Source organism: Haliotis asinina, chromosome 10 (genome assembly GCF_037392515.1).
Source record: "Haliotis asinina isolate JCU_RB_2024 chromosome 10, JCU_Hal_asi_v2, whole genome shotgun sequence".
NCBI classification, from domain to species: domain Eukaryota; kingdom Metazoa; phylum Mollusca; class Gastropoda; order Lepetellida; family Haliotidae; genus Haliotis; species Haliotis asinina.
In genome coordinates this window covers 12,665,004-12,682,863 of record NC_090289.1, presented here as the reverse complement: position 1 = coordinate 12,682,863, position 17,860 = coordinate 12,665,004, and the positions used below count along the sequence as shown (strand labels likewise).

At 37.3% G+C, this 17,860-nt stretch overlaps 3 protein-coding genes across 4 annotated transcripts; 2 read left to right on the top strand and 1 right to left on the bottom strand.

Annotated features, from left to right (window-relative positions):
- Positions 1-234: 234 nt before the first annotated feature.
- Positions 235-6,103, top strand: LOC137298560 (uncharacterized). Its single transcript, XM_067830859.1, has 3 exons — positions 235-304; positions 1,320-1,426; positions 3,443-6,103. Exons 1-3 carry the CDS (start codon positions 249-251, stop codon positions 4,210-4,212), a joined length of 933 nt encoding a protein of 310 aa, XP_067686960.1. The 5' UTR covers positions 235-248; the 3' UTR covers positions 4,213-6,103.
- Positions 6,104-8,139: 2,036 nt separating this feature from the next.
- LOC137297885 (sorting nexin-10-like) lies at positions 8,140-11,531 on the bottom strand. Its single transcript, XM_067829859.1, has 6 exons — positions 11,421-11,531; positions 10,352-10,441; positions 9,915-10,015; positions 9,488-9,586; positions 8,907-9,074; positions 8,140-8,443 (listed from the first exon to the last, which is right to left on the bottom strand). Exons 1-6 carry the CDS (start codon positions 11,529-11,531, stop codon positions 8,140-8,142), a joined length of 873 nt encoding a protein of 290 aa, XP_067685960.1.
- Positions 11,532-11,892: 361 nt separating this feature from the next.
- Positions 11,893-17,837, top strand: LOC137298903 (uncharacterized). Of its 2 annotated transcripts, XM_067831269.1 has the most exons (3): positions 11,893-11,962; positions 12,978-13,084; positions 15,101-17,837. In XM_067831269.1, exons 1-3 carry the CDS (start codon positions 11,907-11,909, stop codon positions 15,868-15,870), a joined length of 933 nt encoding a protein of 310 aa, XP_067687370.1. In that variant the 5' UTR covers positions 11,893-11,906; the 3' UTR covers positions 15,871-17,837. The 2 variants fall into 2 exon arrangements, 1 of the variants encoding a protein (XP_067687370.1); XR_010957768.1 differs by lacking the exon at positions 12,978-13,084 and having other exon boundaries at positions 11,909-11,962; positions 15,101-15,168.
- Positions 17,838-17,860: the final 23 nt, after the last annotated feature.

Sequence of the window (17,860 nt, the reverse complement as noted above, 5' to 3'; positions counted from 1 at the left end):
AAGGGGAAATCATTTTTTCTCATTTACTTGTGAATTCCGATGGTGGGTCATATCTTAATTGGGGATTAGACAGACGTCCGCGAGAGACAAAATGACTGGATAAAATACACAACATTTTACTGCAATTCTGAATTTGTTTTGTGGGGTCCCTTAATTGTGTGCTTCTCAAATCTATCGACAGTGGAGCGCTCGGTATATTTTAAGGGCGCTTTAAAACCATTGAAGGATGTTACTTCCCTTTGAACTCAATGAAAACCCGACTTCCCGAAATGACGTCCAGAAATATAATCGAATGCTTTTCTCGGTAAGACTAAATAACAGGAATTGTTAGGGCTACTTAAATAAATCATGGATCGGTTTCTGTTAAATCTAATAAGGGGTTTTCTATCTTGGTTGAGTAATCACAGAGAATGTCTAAAATTCTATTCAGTCTCAGAAACCTCGATCCCAGAATTAGTGTGTTAGCCAGTTTGGCACGCAGGGGCTTGTAACGCTAAAACTGCCACCATGGTATATGCTGTGACTGACGGGAAATATATAGTAAAGACGTCGTCAGTGACAGTCTATACCTTGAAGGCAGTTTTAGCGTTACAAGCCACAGTGGATCGATGTGAAGGTTGAACTTTGATCCATGAGACAGAGTTATGTCCCTTGCCCTATTTATACACATTTGCAGTAACAATGTTACACTTGAAATGAAATTTGTACAGTCACAAACTACTAATGATAACAAACTTGCAACGTATGCATCAACACTGTGTCATTAATTGTTCACGGTTATTAACTAAACTCAGTTAATGTGCTATTACATCAAAGTGATGTTGAAAGATACTTTATTTACACTTGGACTGATTCTCAAAATATCTGGTTGTGACTTTGATTGTATTCCTAACTTTTCTAATAACATAATGTTGTGTTTCAATAAGGAAAATGTAGACAATACTATAGCAATATGTAGCAAGTGTCAGTTTGATGTCACAGAAGACTTTCTATAAGTATGTCCTTACTACCATCAAAGTTGGGTGCAGTTAAAACATAATATCATTATAAAACAATATGTCTCTTAAGTTAAAGCAGTTGTTAGGTACAAAAAATATGAATCTTATTAAAAGCTTAGCAATTTACCTGACAGGAAACCTACCTGTTTAACTGCTATATTGATGCATTATATTTATGTATCTGTATTGTATGTGCACAAACAATCAATTATCTATTTTTTGTACTCTGGCCCATAAGGCCAATGAGTGAAATAAAATTCTCTCTCATTTAATGAAGAAGAAATGATCATACTTCTAACAGCTACTGTCTTGTTCCTGCAGTATTGCCCAGCAGATAGGCCATGGGGTGAAGCGTGAATTCCCCTCTCCCCATCAGTGTGTTCTGTCCCTCCCAGGGGGAATCTCCTACAAAGCATTTGATGGCAAAGGTAACTGAAGAATGTTACTTGACCTTCAAATATTCAAGAATCATTGTTCATGTTTGGAATGTGAGGCATGTGCTGAATAGTGAATGAGTTTGGTTTTACCCTGCTTTTGATAATCCACTTTTATAGCACTGAATTCCAGCTAGACTGTTCACAGGCACTTGTACTGTTCAGTCTATTTCATTTCAAATAGACATGTCTTCAGATGTTTCTAAACTTGGAGCAGATTTTTGCAACATAGGGAGGTTGTTTCATAGCATATGAACTGCACGTTCAAAGCAGTGGTCCCTGTATTTGGTTCTGGATGGTCTGCTGATAAACAGATCTTATCTTGTGATCTAAGAGTTCTTGCTGGTCTATGGTTATTTAGAAGGGGTGACAAGTGCATTGAAATAGTGTTGGTCTAAGCCACTTGAAGATGATGGTGAGCATCTTGAATTTTATGGGTCTTACAACATATAGCCATTAACCAATGGAGTTGTCTTAACCTAGGGGTGATGTGGTCTCTTCATGGACGAGTTATTTTCCCGGTAGCTGTGTTTTGTATAGCCTGGAGTCAATGAACCAGGGAAGCTGTTACTCCATACAAAGGTAAATTCAAAAAAGTTTATTCCAGCACGTTGTACCCATGGGGAATTGAACCACTGTCTTTGGCGTGATGGAGGTGTGGATGAAATACTGTCGCTGTGACTATAAACGTGCATGATGAATGGACACTCAAACCACCAGGCTACTTCACCACCCCTGCATTATTGTATGACATGTGAATTTATGAAATGAAATAACTGCATCTGGAAAAACAAACATTTTAACCACCAGTCTGCCCAACCTCCCTTTTCCAAGGATGAACAGGTGATAGCTAAATCCTGATTATTTCACTGAGCCTGAACTGATCATGTTGAAAAGTGCAAACATGAATTACGAAGAGAATTCATGTACTTTCTTTTTGAATTAATTCATGTTAGATAGAAAAAGATCTTTATTGATTTTCCTCATGAAGCTCACCATTAGAATAATTTAATATTGCCAGCAACTTAATTTTGTTGAAGATATATCCAAATATATTTGATCTAAATGAGTGACTTAGTTCTTGTTGTTCATGAAGTCAGTCACAGAATTGGCTGGCCCAGACTTTGTTATTTACAGACCCAGGGAGGGTACATACGATTACAAGTCTTCACATTCTGACCTTTTAGAACCTTTCAAGGAACAGTCTTTGCCCTAGACATGAATGTTTAGGCATCATCATGACTCCCTGGTGTCATGAGAGGGACTTGTGGATAGGTTTTGGGGAGTATGGAACTTTCATCAAGACATCAACTGTGATTGTTTAATAACAAAGTGAAACAGGTCAGGTGTTTAATAAGCACTGAGTAGTTAACTGGCAAACAATAAAGTAGTTTTAAATAATAGCAAATTTCAAGCTCAGATTATCTAAACTTAGGGCCCCATAGTACTGCATCAGTAATGATGCATACTTTTAAATTCACTACATATTTGAGATAATTTGTGCATCAAATATGCAGGTTTTCTGTGCCAAGGCAAACACTGAAGGCCCAATAATTTCCAGACTGTGTGGAAACATCAAATACATAAATGAATAAACATGAAGTTGGTTGAATCTAGGACTGAACATCAATGAAAAATAACTACATCACTGTAATGGGAAACTTTTGCTTTGCAGTGGAGATTAATTAAAACACATTCCGAGGTATTTTGTAGTTTCCTGCAAGATCTTGACAATTTGTGCTAAAGTTATGGTCTTTTTGGGGTAGGATCAAATTTCAAGCATATCAAGCATGTGTGAGCCCTGAGATTAGCGTTGTATAGCTGGAATTTTGCTGAGGTGGTGTTGAACAACAACAAAAAAAACCAAACTGTCAGAATGATTAAAGAACCTCACCAACTGTAAATTTGTGTGTAGCAATATCAAGCTTGTACCAGAACTACTGAAATTAAAAAATCGGGAATTCATTGATTTCCTGTAATCTGGAATATTTCAACATGTTGACATTTCAGCCCATGTGAAGCCATGGCATGTGCTGAACCTTGTGGATTCTGGACGAGCAATGAGTTTCAACACCATTCCTCACGATGACCGTTCCTACCTTAACTTCCACACTCTCTATGAGCAGTACTTGGCATTCATCGCATCTGCAAGGCTGGATATCCGTCCAGAGATGTATAGTTATTCTGTGGCTAAAAGTCCCCTCCAGTTGAATAAGAAACTCCTATACTATGGTAAATCTTCTATAAACCTAGAAACAAAAATTACTGAATCCAAAACTGGTCTGCTTCTGGCAAGCTGTCAACAACAAACAGTTTCAGTTTCCAAGGAAACCCATCGTCCTGCAGCTCATCCTGATTGGTGGAAGGAAAAGTATTCCAAGATCAACTTGACAGGAAGTGCACTTCGCGTAGAACCAGTTCCACGTCCAAGCCAATCAGAGATCAGCTCATATTCACTGACAGTACAGCCAAGTGATACGGATACGTATTTACATGTAAACTGGACAAGTTATCTGAAGTTTTGCCTGGAAGCTTTTGCTGGGTTGAAACATGACAGAGACAAGACCACCAATGTTCTAGAACTATATCGACCTGTGAAGGTTGCCGAGGTGGGTTACATTAAGGAATGCAGTCTCGGGGACCTACTGAGGGTAGACTTCTGGTCAGAGCAGACGTCAAATGATAAGGTTAATTTTGAAATCAGAAACACTATGGATGAGGTAGTTCTGTATTGCTCTGTCAAATTTTATCAAGATCTCAATTTTGATCCCAGGTCTTAGCTTTGTACACAAGGTTGACCGTTGACCATCAATAAATCAAACAAGCTGCAGCACCTGATTGTGTGTAGTTTACTATTAATTCAAATGAGATTACTGCCATGTTTCCTGTTAGATGTCATGTCATTAAAGACATTTGTTGAACCATTGATTGTTCCATGGCAACATACTACCTCAATCAATCCTGTATTCTGCAGTCACAGTTTAAGGAACCGTAATTTTCAATTTCCTGGTTTCAAATTTTTGTCAGAGCATATACCAATTAGAGGCCAGTGTCAAACAAATTTTGGTGATTTCTTTTTGACGTTATACAGTTGTTGTTATGGTATACACTTCTGATGTTAATTTTCTTATTCTGAACTATTCACATTATGAATCTGAAGTATCGCATGTGAAAAATCAGCAAAAAACAGATCCCATCAATTGTTTGCTTCCTCAGCTTTGCTCACTGAAAAGGAGCCAGTGTCATCGGAACTTCTGTTAATACAACTGCTACTAGTCCCAGAAGCAAGATTGAGGGCATCTTGCTGCACTATGGGATCCGCTTGTCTACGAGGGGTGTCCCAAAACTGGTCAGCCTCACCTGGACAGTTATAAAAATGCAACTGTTTTTATGTTTTATTTTTCTACATATTATCTGTCAAGCTCAAGCAAACTGTTTTTGGCCATATTCCAGCCTCATGATCCCTGTTTTGACTTTCTATCTTGCAGTCTAAGTAAACTTTACACCCCACCACTGAGTCTAACGAAACCTAGTAGAAGTTTGCATCAGGTAACCTTTGAGCGACCAGTGACCTTCCAATCGAACGAGAGACGGTTAAATAGATTGGACCAATTAGACAACGGATACTATTTAGGGATCGGAGGGAGTTTCAAAATATTCAGATCACTGACAGATCTCCCCACAAACAAAAATCTGCATATAACACAGTTATTTGACCTGCAGTATGTACGCTTTGGGGTTTCTGTTGACATGGTTACCATAGCATTCGGAATCGTTTGGGTACGAACCTTTTCAAGATAAAAAGTTCCAAAGGTATATGCGAATGTCCACTTTCCTGAATTGATAAGCTGTGTTCTGATTGGTCAATCTCAAAGGTTACCTGACGCAACCTCCCATAAGGTTTTTGTTGGACTCAGTAGTGGAGTGTGACGAAAAGTACTGAGGCTAAGTTTACTTAGACTGTTTTATCTTGGTACCCCCAAATAACGCAAAATGGCAATAAATACATCACTAACTTCAGGAAACAAACTATGAAAGAAACAGTTTGTGTGTTTGAGATAAGCAGAAGTCCTCTAGAATCAAAAGTAGATACTGAAGAGCATAAAAGAACCAACTTAGGATTTGATGTACACGTGGACAAGTGGTTGATTGTTGTTTGATAGCAGTATTCCAGCTATACAACTGGATGACTGTATGGACCAGACAATCCTGTGGTCCACATCATGAGGATGGACCTATGCTGACCAACCTGTTTCTGTTGGTCACCTATAACAACATGCATGTAGGTTGGGGTTGGAGGATGGTTCTGCCTGGAGTGTAATGATGGATGATACAGAGAGACTGAGCTATGATAAGTCAGCTAATGAAATGGATGTGATTTGTATCACAAAACAGTACTTTCTTTTCGTAAGTTCACATTGTTGCAGGTGGATCAGAACTTTGTTCTGTCACCGTTCAGAATCTGCTTTTTGCTAGCTGGAAAATACTGTCCTGGAGAATCTGCAACATTTCTACATCAATATAGTGATAAAATGTATGACCATACAGGTATTAAAAATCCATGAATCACTAGCACTGCAATGGTTCACACACATTCGATTTTCAGTATTGGGGCCTTGATTCAGTCATTTTCCATTTGATTCTTCATATCATTAAAAGCATCAGATTTCATTTAGTTCAGTCTTTTTTCTGAGCGAAATCCATCGTCATCCTTGCAATGTCTCAGTACACACTGGATAATTAGCAACCAATCACGTTTTGCCTTATTTCAGAGCTCGAAACTTATTGAGTTGGAGTCAAAATATTGTTGTGGCTATGTGGTCACAATTCAAAAAGGTATTCAAATATTGAATCAAAATTGTGATAATGGTTATCAAGTTATCGAAACCAAGACGTCAGATTTTCTATGAATCTGAATCATTGCAGACCTATGTACTCACAAGCGCTCATGTTTTACACTAAAAATAGACAGAGTGGTGTGTAAGTGATGCTTGGAACTAAATTTCCATGCAAATTTGCAAATAGACATATATAAACAGAATAGACTATTTTGCAATGTACTAAACCTTTTAATTTTCAAGTGGACACTATCTCCACAATTATTTTTACCTGGTACTGCTATTAGTTAATAAATTACAATGATGTTTTGGGAGTGAACAGAACCAGCCTGGGTGTAAGGGAGAAGACTTAAACAGGTGACCAGGCTTTGACAAAATAAGAACTGTCTCCAGGTTCTGAAAATGGTCAATTCACAAAAAAGTCAAACAAAGTAATAAACTTATGATTTTTTTATTCTTGGGCTGCGAAAAAAATGCTATCACAAATGCACCATATTCAGAACATTAGTCAAACAAAATAAGACATCAACCGTAATTACTGTCATAAGAGCACTAAGGCAAATTGAAAATGTGAGGCATACTAAAACATGGAGGAGTTTCAGTTTTACTAACTATTCTTTAAGAGTTACTTGGCACCCATTTAGAGCTAATGGAGTAACAGTTTTGTTCAGGTGCTAATGAGTTATTATTCAAGCCCAGCCATTAATATGGCAAATATAGTATGTGGAAACCTTGCTAAAGTAATTGTCAATACAGCTTCCATGAAGGTTGTTTTGTCGTTAAGTCTCCTTTGTACTGCTACTACTAAATTGGATTAGATATACAAATTGTCATTTACTTAGTTGGTTAGCAACCAGTATATAAACAGTAGTCCTAAAAATAGTTAAATATCGATAAAATAGTTAGTTTCCTTTTTTGAAGGGACATGCTAAAAAAATACTGACAAGACAAATTCGTATCACATTCACTGAGGTAGAACACCTTTCTATATACAGATCAAATTATGTACACTATAAATCTTACATACAAAGACATTTTAAATACATAAAATGCTGAATGTTGAATGAGGCAAAGATTCATCATATCACATACTGATACAGAACTTTCTCTGCATAAGCTAATTAAATTTAAATTATTTGTGTCATTTTAACTTATTCAACTAATCTCAAATTTAGTTTTGCAAGTATCTACACCATATTTCATTCATAACAGACACAGGTGATGTCAGTGCTTTGGACGAGTTGGTACTATTGTTTTGTAACAATTACTTTGTTCCTATACCTAAAGGAATCAATATGGATAACTGTAACCAAAAGGAATATTTTAATAATTTCCTACAATTTCCTACTCTTGAGAAAAGGATGTATTAATGAGGTACAATTATTTTCTATTAAGATTCCATTTTCTGAATCAATTTATTTTCAATTGTAAAATCCAAGACTCCTAAAATTGGGTCAGTCCTAACTAAGACACCTGTTGTCAATTAAAACTTTTTTATACCCAACATAAGACATATTTTCAAAACATTAAAACTGTATTTTACATGAAAAGGTAAAAATGCTAAATCAATAAATCTTTTTTACCAACATTAATGCATATATAATCTTTTTGCTTGCTCTTTTGGTAATACAAATTAAAATACAACATACATTTTTTTGGCACAGAAGTTAATGACATGATTAATAAAGCATATGAGACACGGGGACTTGTTTAACCGGGATTTTCCCAAGACTAGAAGACACTTTACTCATTATTTACAGTAACTGCATCACAATAGTATTTGTCTATCACCTAGTAGATGTAGACACATAATGCTTGATCCTTGCTGGTCCTGTATACAAGGAAAGTCACACTAATAGAAAGCCATCATTATTCAGATAGTCCATCTTGACTGTTTATACTGTAATGTGGGAAGTCTTGAGATGTCACACATTTTAACTCAGGATAATGTGAGCTTCCATTTGGCAGAACTGTTTTATCTCCCTTTGGCTTGGGGCTATCTGCCTTTGGATCCTCTTCCGACACACTGCTGTTCATGGAAGAATTTCCACTGCTATTTACATCACTGGCTTCTATTGATACAAAACTCTCTGAGGACAAAACACTGTCTGAAAGACCACTGTCATCTGATGTGTTGGGAATGCTGATTGAGAACTGTGATTGACAAACGACACTGAAACAAAATGGACATTAGCTTTAAAGTAAAGTGGCTTTACGTGATTAATCACATCATCATGCAGATAGCAAGTGAGTGAGTGAGTTAAGTTAACGCTGCACTACAAGTATATGGATGTGGCCTGTGAAATTTTGTATCAGACAATCCAGTGATGAACAACATGAGCATCAATCTAAACAACTAACATATGAATCAAGTCAGTGAACGTGACACAACAATCACCTCTTACAAAAAGATCAAGAAAGTAAAGCAAGAAACAAACATATATGGAAATGACATACAACTGTCCATGGTTGCAAAGGTTGAGAGGGTGAGTATTGTTTCAATCTGCTACCAGAAGCTACCAATAACAGGCGCACAAGAAATGGGAATCAAACCAGGGCTGTTACACTCCACTTGTTTGTGAACAGCAGCAGAACCACCAGGACAATTTTGTTTTGTAGATTCAAAATGTTCTCACCTTCTCTCTTTCTCTTCCTTCTTCTTGCCCCCTGCCTTCCACACACTCTGAATGTATTCCTCCGTCAGCTTCCTCGAGATGAAGTCACTGATGTTACTTCCTGTCAAGTTTGTCTGGAGGAACAGGTGCAGCACAGAGTCTGACAGGTACAACTTCTCAGCAATCACACTGAAAATGGAGAACCATTATACACTTGCATCAGAGAATTATTTAGATAGATATATATTTGAAATCTAAGGGTTTCTTGATAAATATTATTTCAGTATTATTAGTATTACTATATGCAGCCCAATATCCAGCTCTGGATGCAGGGAAAATACTCCTTAGGCTTTGGTTACTACATGTGTGTCCTTGGCAAGTGTATTATTTTACATCGCTTTAAGCAATATTTTAGCATTATTGCTATGTAGGGCATAGACCCTGGGCTTTCGTTGTTATGGGTGAACGATGTCCTGTGCTTTAAGTGATAGATACCTGAAAGACTGAGAAGAAATATCAAGTGCACTCTAATCAATTCAGCATGATAAGATGGCATCTACTCTCACAACATTCAGCAGTCCACAAATGGACTTAATCTATACCTGTTGAGGAACTTTTCAAGACCTTCTCGTCTCTTCTGGATAAATTCATCATCAAATCTCTGCAGAAAGAACTTCTTTGGTGGAAGATCAGGGGGAGTCCTGCACATAAAGAAATAAGAATAAATTAAAAGAACACATTACACTGTATAAAAAAGGAGAGAGATTGCTGGGTGGTTGTTATCATAACCCCTCCACCAAACTCATGTTGACACAGCAATTCAAAATGACAGTGATTAATACTTCGATCAAGGAAACTTCCTGTTCAGACATGCATGCAATATGTTCCTTATATCAGTTGTCCATTTCAGGATTTAAGAAAAATATAAAGGAAAGCAAACTTAAAGTCGTTTATTTTACATTTTTATTAAGTATTCATAAGTCTCCCGAGACCACAAAGACTCAAGTCTTCGACATTTTGTGTACATACCTGATTGGGTGATGAAACTTCAACTGTTTCCTGAGCCAGACAAACTCAGAAAATCTGCATCTCACAGTTGTATTGGGTAGACTGAAGGCCTTGTTCGCTGTCTGAAATCATGATCAGGGTACACTCTGGGTTGAGTATAGTTATGGAATAAAATTTATATTTGAGTGAGTGAGTTTAGTTTAATGCCACACTCAGCAATATTCCTGTGGCATATATATGGTGGCAGTGTGTAAATAACAATTTACATCTGGAATAGTTTGAAACAAAACAAATTAATAATAATAATACACACATACAAAATCTGACCTTACAAAAATTACATGAAATCCAAAGAACGAGTAATAATACGACTGCTATGTATTACTGGTATTCGCACAATGCAACATAACCTACATGTAATTTCTGAATCTATAAAACTGTTTAATATTGCGATGTACCTGTATAATGATATCGTATGTGGTGTACCGTCCCTCATCCCACGTGTGGTGTGTGACTGGGTTCACCACTTGGACATGTGGCAGAGGACACTGAAATGTAAAAAATGTAGAATTGAATAACATTTCATCAGCTTGACATTTCAGTTTGATATTATTTTAAGGGGTGAAATGGTATATCACAGTATTCTGTCAGTTTGGTATGCCATAATAATGCTATCCAAAAATTTAAGGACCTTCATTTCTATTTCTTTGTTCTTTCAAAATAACCAAGAATATATTTTTCAAGAAACAATGAAAAGTTTGCCTCATGAGATCATATCTCAGAATATGAAATGAACCAAAGGACAAATCGTTTGTACCGCACTGTTGTCAGAGTGTACTGTCTTACCCCTAATTAATATTCTGCAATTAAAATCCTGTTATTGTGCATACACACACATTTTTCATGAAGCAAAAAAGCGACAATGTGCCACAAACAAAAAATGTGATAAAGTATTATTACTCGCCCGTTGAAGATACCGCAGTGTAATATTTTTACGGCAATATTACATTAGTGTAATATATGGATTGTCGGATCTAGACTCGGTTATTTATGCTCAGTGCGGAATTAAACAACCAACAACCAAAGTGTATAATTACACAGTACAGTCTCCTTTGAAAGGTGAAACTACATGTATCACCTACGTCGATGACAGTATCTTAATGAATGATGAGGAAAGTATATTCGATGCAGAAATAAATTATCATGTACGTCCATGAAAGTATCACATACGTACATGACGGTGTGTTCTGAGTTCATGAAGTCTCTCCTTTGTATAGGTAACGATCATCAACGCTGGTGAATGATAACCTAGAAATAAGGTATCATTTATGTCGAGGAAAGCATCAACAAAATATACTAAAGTATCTTCGGAGTATACGAAAACATAATCTAATGATGTCCCCTCTGTGCCGATGAAAGTATCCACTACGTAAATTGTAGTTTCTTCTAATTGATAATTGAATTAGAGGAAGGCAATAATACGATTCCATACATGCAGGACCCGAGAAGATCCGGGATAGAACTGACCTTCATTAACTCATGCTTGTCGCAAAGGGCGACTAACAGAAGCGAAGGTTCAGGCTTGTTGACCTGTTTGACACATATGTCGTCGTCCCATTTGCGTAGATAGATGTTCATGCTGTTGGTCACTGGATTGTCTGGTCCACACTCGATTATATACAGACCACCGTCATAAAGCTAAAATATTGTTGAGTGCGGTATAAACCTAAATAAACTCACTTACTCGCTCATGCATACAAGACACAAGGGGAAATCATTTTTTCTCATTTACTTGTGAATTCCGATGGTGGGTCATATCTTAACTGGGGATTAGACAGACGTCCGCGAGAGACAAAATGACTGGATAAAATACACAACATTTTACTGCAATTCTGAATTTGTTTTGTGGGGTCCCTTAATTGTGTGCTTCTCAAATCTATCGACAGTGGAGCGCTCGGTATATTTTAAGGGCGCTTTAAAACCATTGAAGGATGTTACTTCCCTTTGAACTCAATGAAAACCCGACTTCCCGAAATGACGTCCAGAAATATAATCGAATGCTTTTCTCGGTAAGACTAAATAACAGGAATTGTTAGGGCTACTTAAATAAATCATGGATCGGTTTCTGTTAAATCTAATAAGGGGTTTTCTATCTTGGTTGAGTAATCACAGAGAATGTCTAAAATTCTATTCAGTCTCAGAAACCTCGATCCCAGAATTAGTGTGTTAGCCAGTTTGGCACGCAGGGGCTTGTAACGCTAAAACTGCCACCATGGTATATGCTGTGACTGACGGGAAATATATAGTAAAGACGTCGTCAGTGACAGTCTATACCTTGAAGGCAGTTTTAGCGTTACAAGCCACAGTGGATCGATGTGAAGGTTGAACTTTGATCCATGAGACAGAGTTATGTCCCTTGCCCTATTTATACACATTTGCAGTAACAATGTTACACTTGAAATGAAATTTGTACAGTCACAAACTACTAATGATAACAAACTTGCAACGTATGCATCAACACTGTCTCATTAATTGTTCACGGTTATTAACTAAACTCAGTTAATGTGCTATTACATCAAAGTGATGTTGAAAGATACTTTATTTACACTTGGACTGATTCTCAAAATATCTGGTTGTGACTTTGATTGTATTCCTAACTTTTCTAATAACATAATGTTGTGTTTCAATAAGGAAAATGTAGACAATACTATAGCAATATGTAGCAAGTGTCAGTTTGATGTCACAGAAGACTTTCTATAAGTATGTCCTTACTACCATCAAAGTTGGGTGCAGTTAAAACATAATATCATTATAAAACAATATGTCTCTTAAGTTAAAGCAGTTGTTAGGTACAAAAAATATGAATCTTATTAAAAGCTTAGCAATTTACCTGACAGGAAACCTACCTGTTTAACTGCTATATTGATGCATTATATTTATGTATCTGTATTGTATGTGCACAAACAATCAATTATCTATTTTTTGTACTCTGGCCCATAAGGCCAATGAGTGAAATAAAATTCTCTCTCATTTAATGAAGAAGAAATGATCATACTTCTAACAGCTACTGTCTTGTTCCTGCAGTATTGCCCAGCAGATAGGCCATGGGGTGAAGCGTGAATTCCCCTCTCCCCATCAGTGTGTTCTGTCCCTCCCAGGGGGAATCTCCTACAAAGCATTTGATGGCAAAGGTAACTGAAGAATGTTACTTGACCTTCAAATATTCAAGAATCATTGTTCATGTTTGGAATGTGAGGCATGTGCTGAATAGTGAATGAGTTTGGTTTTACCCTGCTTTTGATAATCCACTTTTATAGCACTGAATTCCAGCTAGACTGTTCACAGGCACTTGTACTGTTCAGTCTATTTCATTTCAAATAGACATGTCTTCAGATGTTTCTAAACTTGGAGCAGATTTTTGCAACATAGGGAGGTTGTTTCATAGCATATGAACTGCACGTTCAAAGCAGTGGTCCCTGTATTTGGTTCTGGATGGTCTGCTGATAAACAGATCTTATCTTGTGATCTAAGAGTTCTTGCTGGTCTATGGTTATTTAGAAGGGGTGACAAGTGCATTGAAATAGTGTTGGTCTAAGCCACTTGAAGATGATGGTGAGCATCTTGAATTTTATGGGTCTTACAACATATAGCCATTAACCAATGGAGTTGTCTTAACCTAGGGGTGATGTGGTCTCTTCATGGACGAGTTATTTTCCCGGTAGCTGTGTTTTGTATAGCCTGGAGTCAATGAACCAGGGAAGCTGTTACTCCATACAAAGGTAAATTCAAAAAAGTTTATTCCAGCACGTTGTACCCATGGGGAATTGAACCACTGTCTTTGGCGTGATGGAGGTGTGGATGAAATACTGTCTCTGTGACTATAAACGTGCATGATGAATGGACACTCAAACCACCAGGCTACTTCACCACCCCTGCATTATTGTATGACATGTGAATTTATGAAATGAAATAACTGCATCTGGAAAAACAAACATTTTAACCACCAGTCTGCCCAACCTCCCTTTTCCAAGGATGAACAGGTGATAGCTAAATCCTGATTATTTCACTGAGCCTGAACTGATCATGTTGAAAAGTGCAAACATGAATTACGAAGAGAATTCATGTACTTTCTTTTTGAATTAATTCATGTTAGATAGAAAAAGATCTTTATTGATTTTCCTCATGAAGCTCACCATTAGAATAATTTAATATTGCCAGCAACTTAATTTTGTTGAAGATATATCCAAATATATTTGATCTAAATGAGTGACTTAGTTCTTGTTGTTCATGAAGTCAGTCACAGAATTGGCTGGCCCAGACTTTGTTATTTACAGACCCAGGGAGGGTACATAAGATTACAAGTCTTCACATTCTGACCTTTTAGAACCTTTCAAGGAACAGTCTTTGCCCTAGACATGAATGTTTAGGCATCATCATGACTCCCTGGTGTCATGAGAGGGACTTGTGGATAGGTTTTGGGGAGTATGGAACTTTCATCAAGACATCAACTGTGATTGTTTAATAACAAAGTGAAACAGGTCAGGTGTTTAATAAGCACTGAGTAGTTAACTGGCAAACAATAAAGTAGTTTTAAATAATAGCAAATTTCAAGCTCAGATTATCTAAACTTAGGGCCCCATAGTACTGCATCAGCAATGATGCATACTTTTAAATTCACTACATATTTGAGATAATTTGTGCATCAAATATGCAGGTTTTCTGTGCCAAGGCAAACACTGAAGGCCCAATAATTTCCAGACTGTGTGGAAACATCAAATACATAAATGAATAAACATGAAGTTGGTTGAATCTAGGACTGAACATCAATGAAAAATAACTACATCACTGTAATGGGAAACTTTTGCTTTGTAGTGGAGATTAATTAAAACACATTCCGAGGTATTTTGTAGTTTCCTGCAAGATCTTGACAATTTGTGCTAAAGTTATGGTCTTTTTGGGGTAGGATCAAATTTCAGGCATATCAAGCATGTGTGAGCCCTGAGATTAGTGTTGTATAGCTGGAATTTTGCTGAGGTGGTGTTGAACAACAACAAAAAAAACCAAACTGTCAGAATGATTAAAGAACCTCACCAACTGTAAATTTGTGTGTAGCAATATCAAGCTTGTACCAGAACTACTGAAATTAAAAAATCGGGAATTCATTGATTTCCTGTAATCTGGAATATTTCAACATGTTGACATTTCAGCCCATGTGAAGCCATGGCATGTGCTGAACCTTGTGGATTCTGGACGAGCAATGAGTTTCAACACCATTCCTCACGATGACCGTTCCTACCTTAACTTCCACACTCTCTATGAGCAGTACTTGGCATTCATCGCATCTGCAAGGCTGGATATCCGTCCAGAGATGTATAGTTATTCCGTGGCTAAAAGTCCCCTCCAGTTGAATAAGAAACTCCTATACTATGGTAAATCTTCTATAAACCTAGAAACAAAAATTACTGAATCCAAAACTGGTCTGCTTCTGGCAAGCTGTCAACAACAAACAGTTTCAGTTTCCAAGGAAACCCATCGTCCTGCAGCTCATCCTGATTGGTGGAAGGAAAAGTATTCCAAGATCAACTTGACAGGAAGTGCACTTCGCGTAGAACCAGTTCCACGTCCAAGCCAATCAGAGATCAGCTCATATTCACTGACAGTACAGCCAAGTGATACGGATACGTATTTACATGTAAACTGGACAAGTTATCTGAAGTTTTGCCTGGAAGCTTTTGCTGGGTTTAAACATGACAGAGACAAGACTGCCAATGTTCTAGAACTATATCGACCTGTGAAGGTCGCCGAGGTGGGTTACATTAAGGAATGCAGTCTCGGGGACCTACTGAGGGTAGACTTCTGGTCAGAGCAGACGTCAAATGATAAGGTTAATTTTGAAATCAGAAACACTATGGATGAGGTAGTTCTGTATTGCTTTGTCGAATTTTATCAAGATCTCAATTTTGATCCCAGGTCTTAGCTTTGTACACAAGGTTGACCGTTGACCATCAATAAATCAAACAAGCTGCAGCACCTGATTGTGTGTAGTTTACTATTAATTCAAATGAGATTACTGCCATGTTTCCTGTTAGATGTCATGTCATTACAGACATTTGTTGAACCATTGATTGTTCCATGGCAACATACTACCTCAATCAATCCTGTATTCTGCAGTCACAGTTTAAGGAACCATAAGTTTCAATTTCCTGGTTTCAAATTTTTGTCAGAGCATATACCAGTTAGAGGCCAGTGTCAAACAAATTATGGTGTCTTCTTTTTGACGTTATACAGTTGTTGTTATTGTATGCACTTCTGATGTTAATTGTTATGTCGTTTTTAACTTTGAATCAATTTGAGATGATGATGATGATGATGATGATGATGATGATGAACATGTTTGTGCGTGCATGTAATTTTCTGATTCTGAACTATTCACATTATGAATCTTAAGTATCGCATGTGAACAAACAGCAAAAAACAGATCCCATCAATTGTTTGCTTCCTCAGCTTTGCTCACTGAAAAGGAGCCAGTGTCATCGGAACTTCTGTTAATACAACTGCTACTAGTCCCAGAAGCAAGATTGAGGGCATCTTGCTGCACTATGGGATCCGCTTGTCTACGAGAGGTGTCCCAAAACTGGTCAGCCTCAGCTGGACAGTTATAAAAATGCAACTGTTTTTATGTTTTATTTTTCTACATATTATCTGTCAAGCTCAAGCAAACTGTTTTAGGCCATATTCCAGCCTCATGATCCCTGTTTTGACTTTCTATCTTGCAGTCTAAGTAAACTTTACACCCCACCACTGAGTCTAACGAAACCTAGTAGAAGGTTGCATCAGGTAACCTTTGAGCGACCAGTGACCTTCCAATCGAACGAGAGACGGTTAAATAGATTGGACCAATTAGACAATGGATACTATTTAGGGATCGGAGGGAGTTTCAAAATATTCAGATCACTGACAGATCTCCCCACAAACAAAAATCCGCATATAACACAGTTATTTGACCTGCAGTATGTACGCTTTGGGGTTTCTGTTGACATGGTTACCATAGCATTCGGAATCGTTTGGGTACGAACCTTTTCAAGATAAAAAGTTCCAAAGGTATATGCGAATGTCCACTTTCCTGAATTGATAAGCTGTGTTCTGATTGGTCAATCTCAAAGGTTACCTGACGCAACCTCCCATAAGGTTTTTGTTAGACTCAGTAGTGGAGTGTGATGAAAAGTACTGAGGCTAAGTTTACTTAGACTGTTTTATCTTGGTACCCCCAAATAACGCAAAATGGCAATAAATACATCACTAACTTCAGGAAACAAACTATGAAAGAAACAGTTTGTGTGTTTGAGATAAGCAGAAGTCCTCTAGAATCAAAAGTAGATACTGAAGAGCATAAAAGAACCAACTTAGGATTTGATGTACACGTGGACAAGTGGTTGATTGTTGTTTGATAGCAGTATTCCAGCTATACAACTGGATGACTGTATGGACCAGACAATCCTGTGGTCCACATCATGAGGATGGACCTATGCTGACCAACCTGTTTCTGTTGGTCACCTATAACAACATGCATAGGTTGGGGTTGGAGGATGGTTCTGCCTGGAGTGTAATGATGGATGATACAGAGAGACTGAGCTATGATAAGTCAGCTAATGAAATGGATGTGATTTGTATCACAAAACAGTACTTTCTTTTCGTAAGTTCAAATTGTTGCAGGTGGATCAGAACTTTGTTCTGTCACCGTTCAGAATCTGCTTTTTGCTAGCTGGAGAATCTGCAACATTTCTACATCAATATAGTGATAAAATGTATGACCATACAGGTATTAAAAATCCATGAATCACTAGCACTGCAATGGTTCACATATTCGATTTTCAGTATTGGGGCCTTGATTCAGTCATTTTCCATTTGATTCTTCATATCATTAAAAGCATCAGATTTCATTTAGTTCAGTCTTTTTTCTGAGCGAA

Bases quoted from the DNA above. Each gene is read 5' to 3' on its own strand.
- LOC137298560 (XM_067830859.1), top strand. From the start codon at position 249: ATGAAAACCCGACTTCCCGAAATGACGTCCAGAAATATAATCGAATGC. The intron at 305-1,319 runs GTAAGACTAAAT...TTGTTCCTGCAG, and splicing joins ATAATCGAATGCTTTTCTCG to TATTGCCCAGCAGATAGGCC. The intron at 1,427-3,442 runs GTAACTGAAGAA...TTGACATTTCAG, and splicing joins CAAAGCATTTGATGGCAAAG to CCCATGTGAAGCCATGGCAT.
- LOC137297885 (XM_067829859.1), bottom strand. From the start codon at position 11,531: ATGAACATCTATCTACGCAAATGGGACGACGACATATGTGTCAAACAG. The intron at 10,442-11,420 runs GTCAGTTCTATC...TTTACATTTCAG, and splicing joins ACAAGCATGAGTTAATGAAG to TGTCCTCTGCCACATGTCCA. The intron at 9,075-9,487 runs GTATAGATTAAG...CTCCATTTTCAG, and splicing joins CTTGAAAAGTTCCTCAACAG to TGTGATTGCTGAGAAGTTGT.
- LOC137298903 (XM_067831269.1), top strand. From the start codon at position 11,907: ATGAAAACCCGACTTCCCGAAATGACGTCCAGAAATATAATCGAATGC. The intron at 11,963-12,977 runs GTAAGACTAAAT...TTGTTCCTGCAG, and splicing joins ATAATCGAATGCTTTTCTCG to TATTGCCCAGCAGATAGGCC. The intron at 13,085-15,100 runs GTAACTGAAGAA...TTGACATTTCAG, and splicing joins CAAAGCATTTGATGGCAAAG to CCCATGTGAAGCCATGGCAT.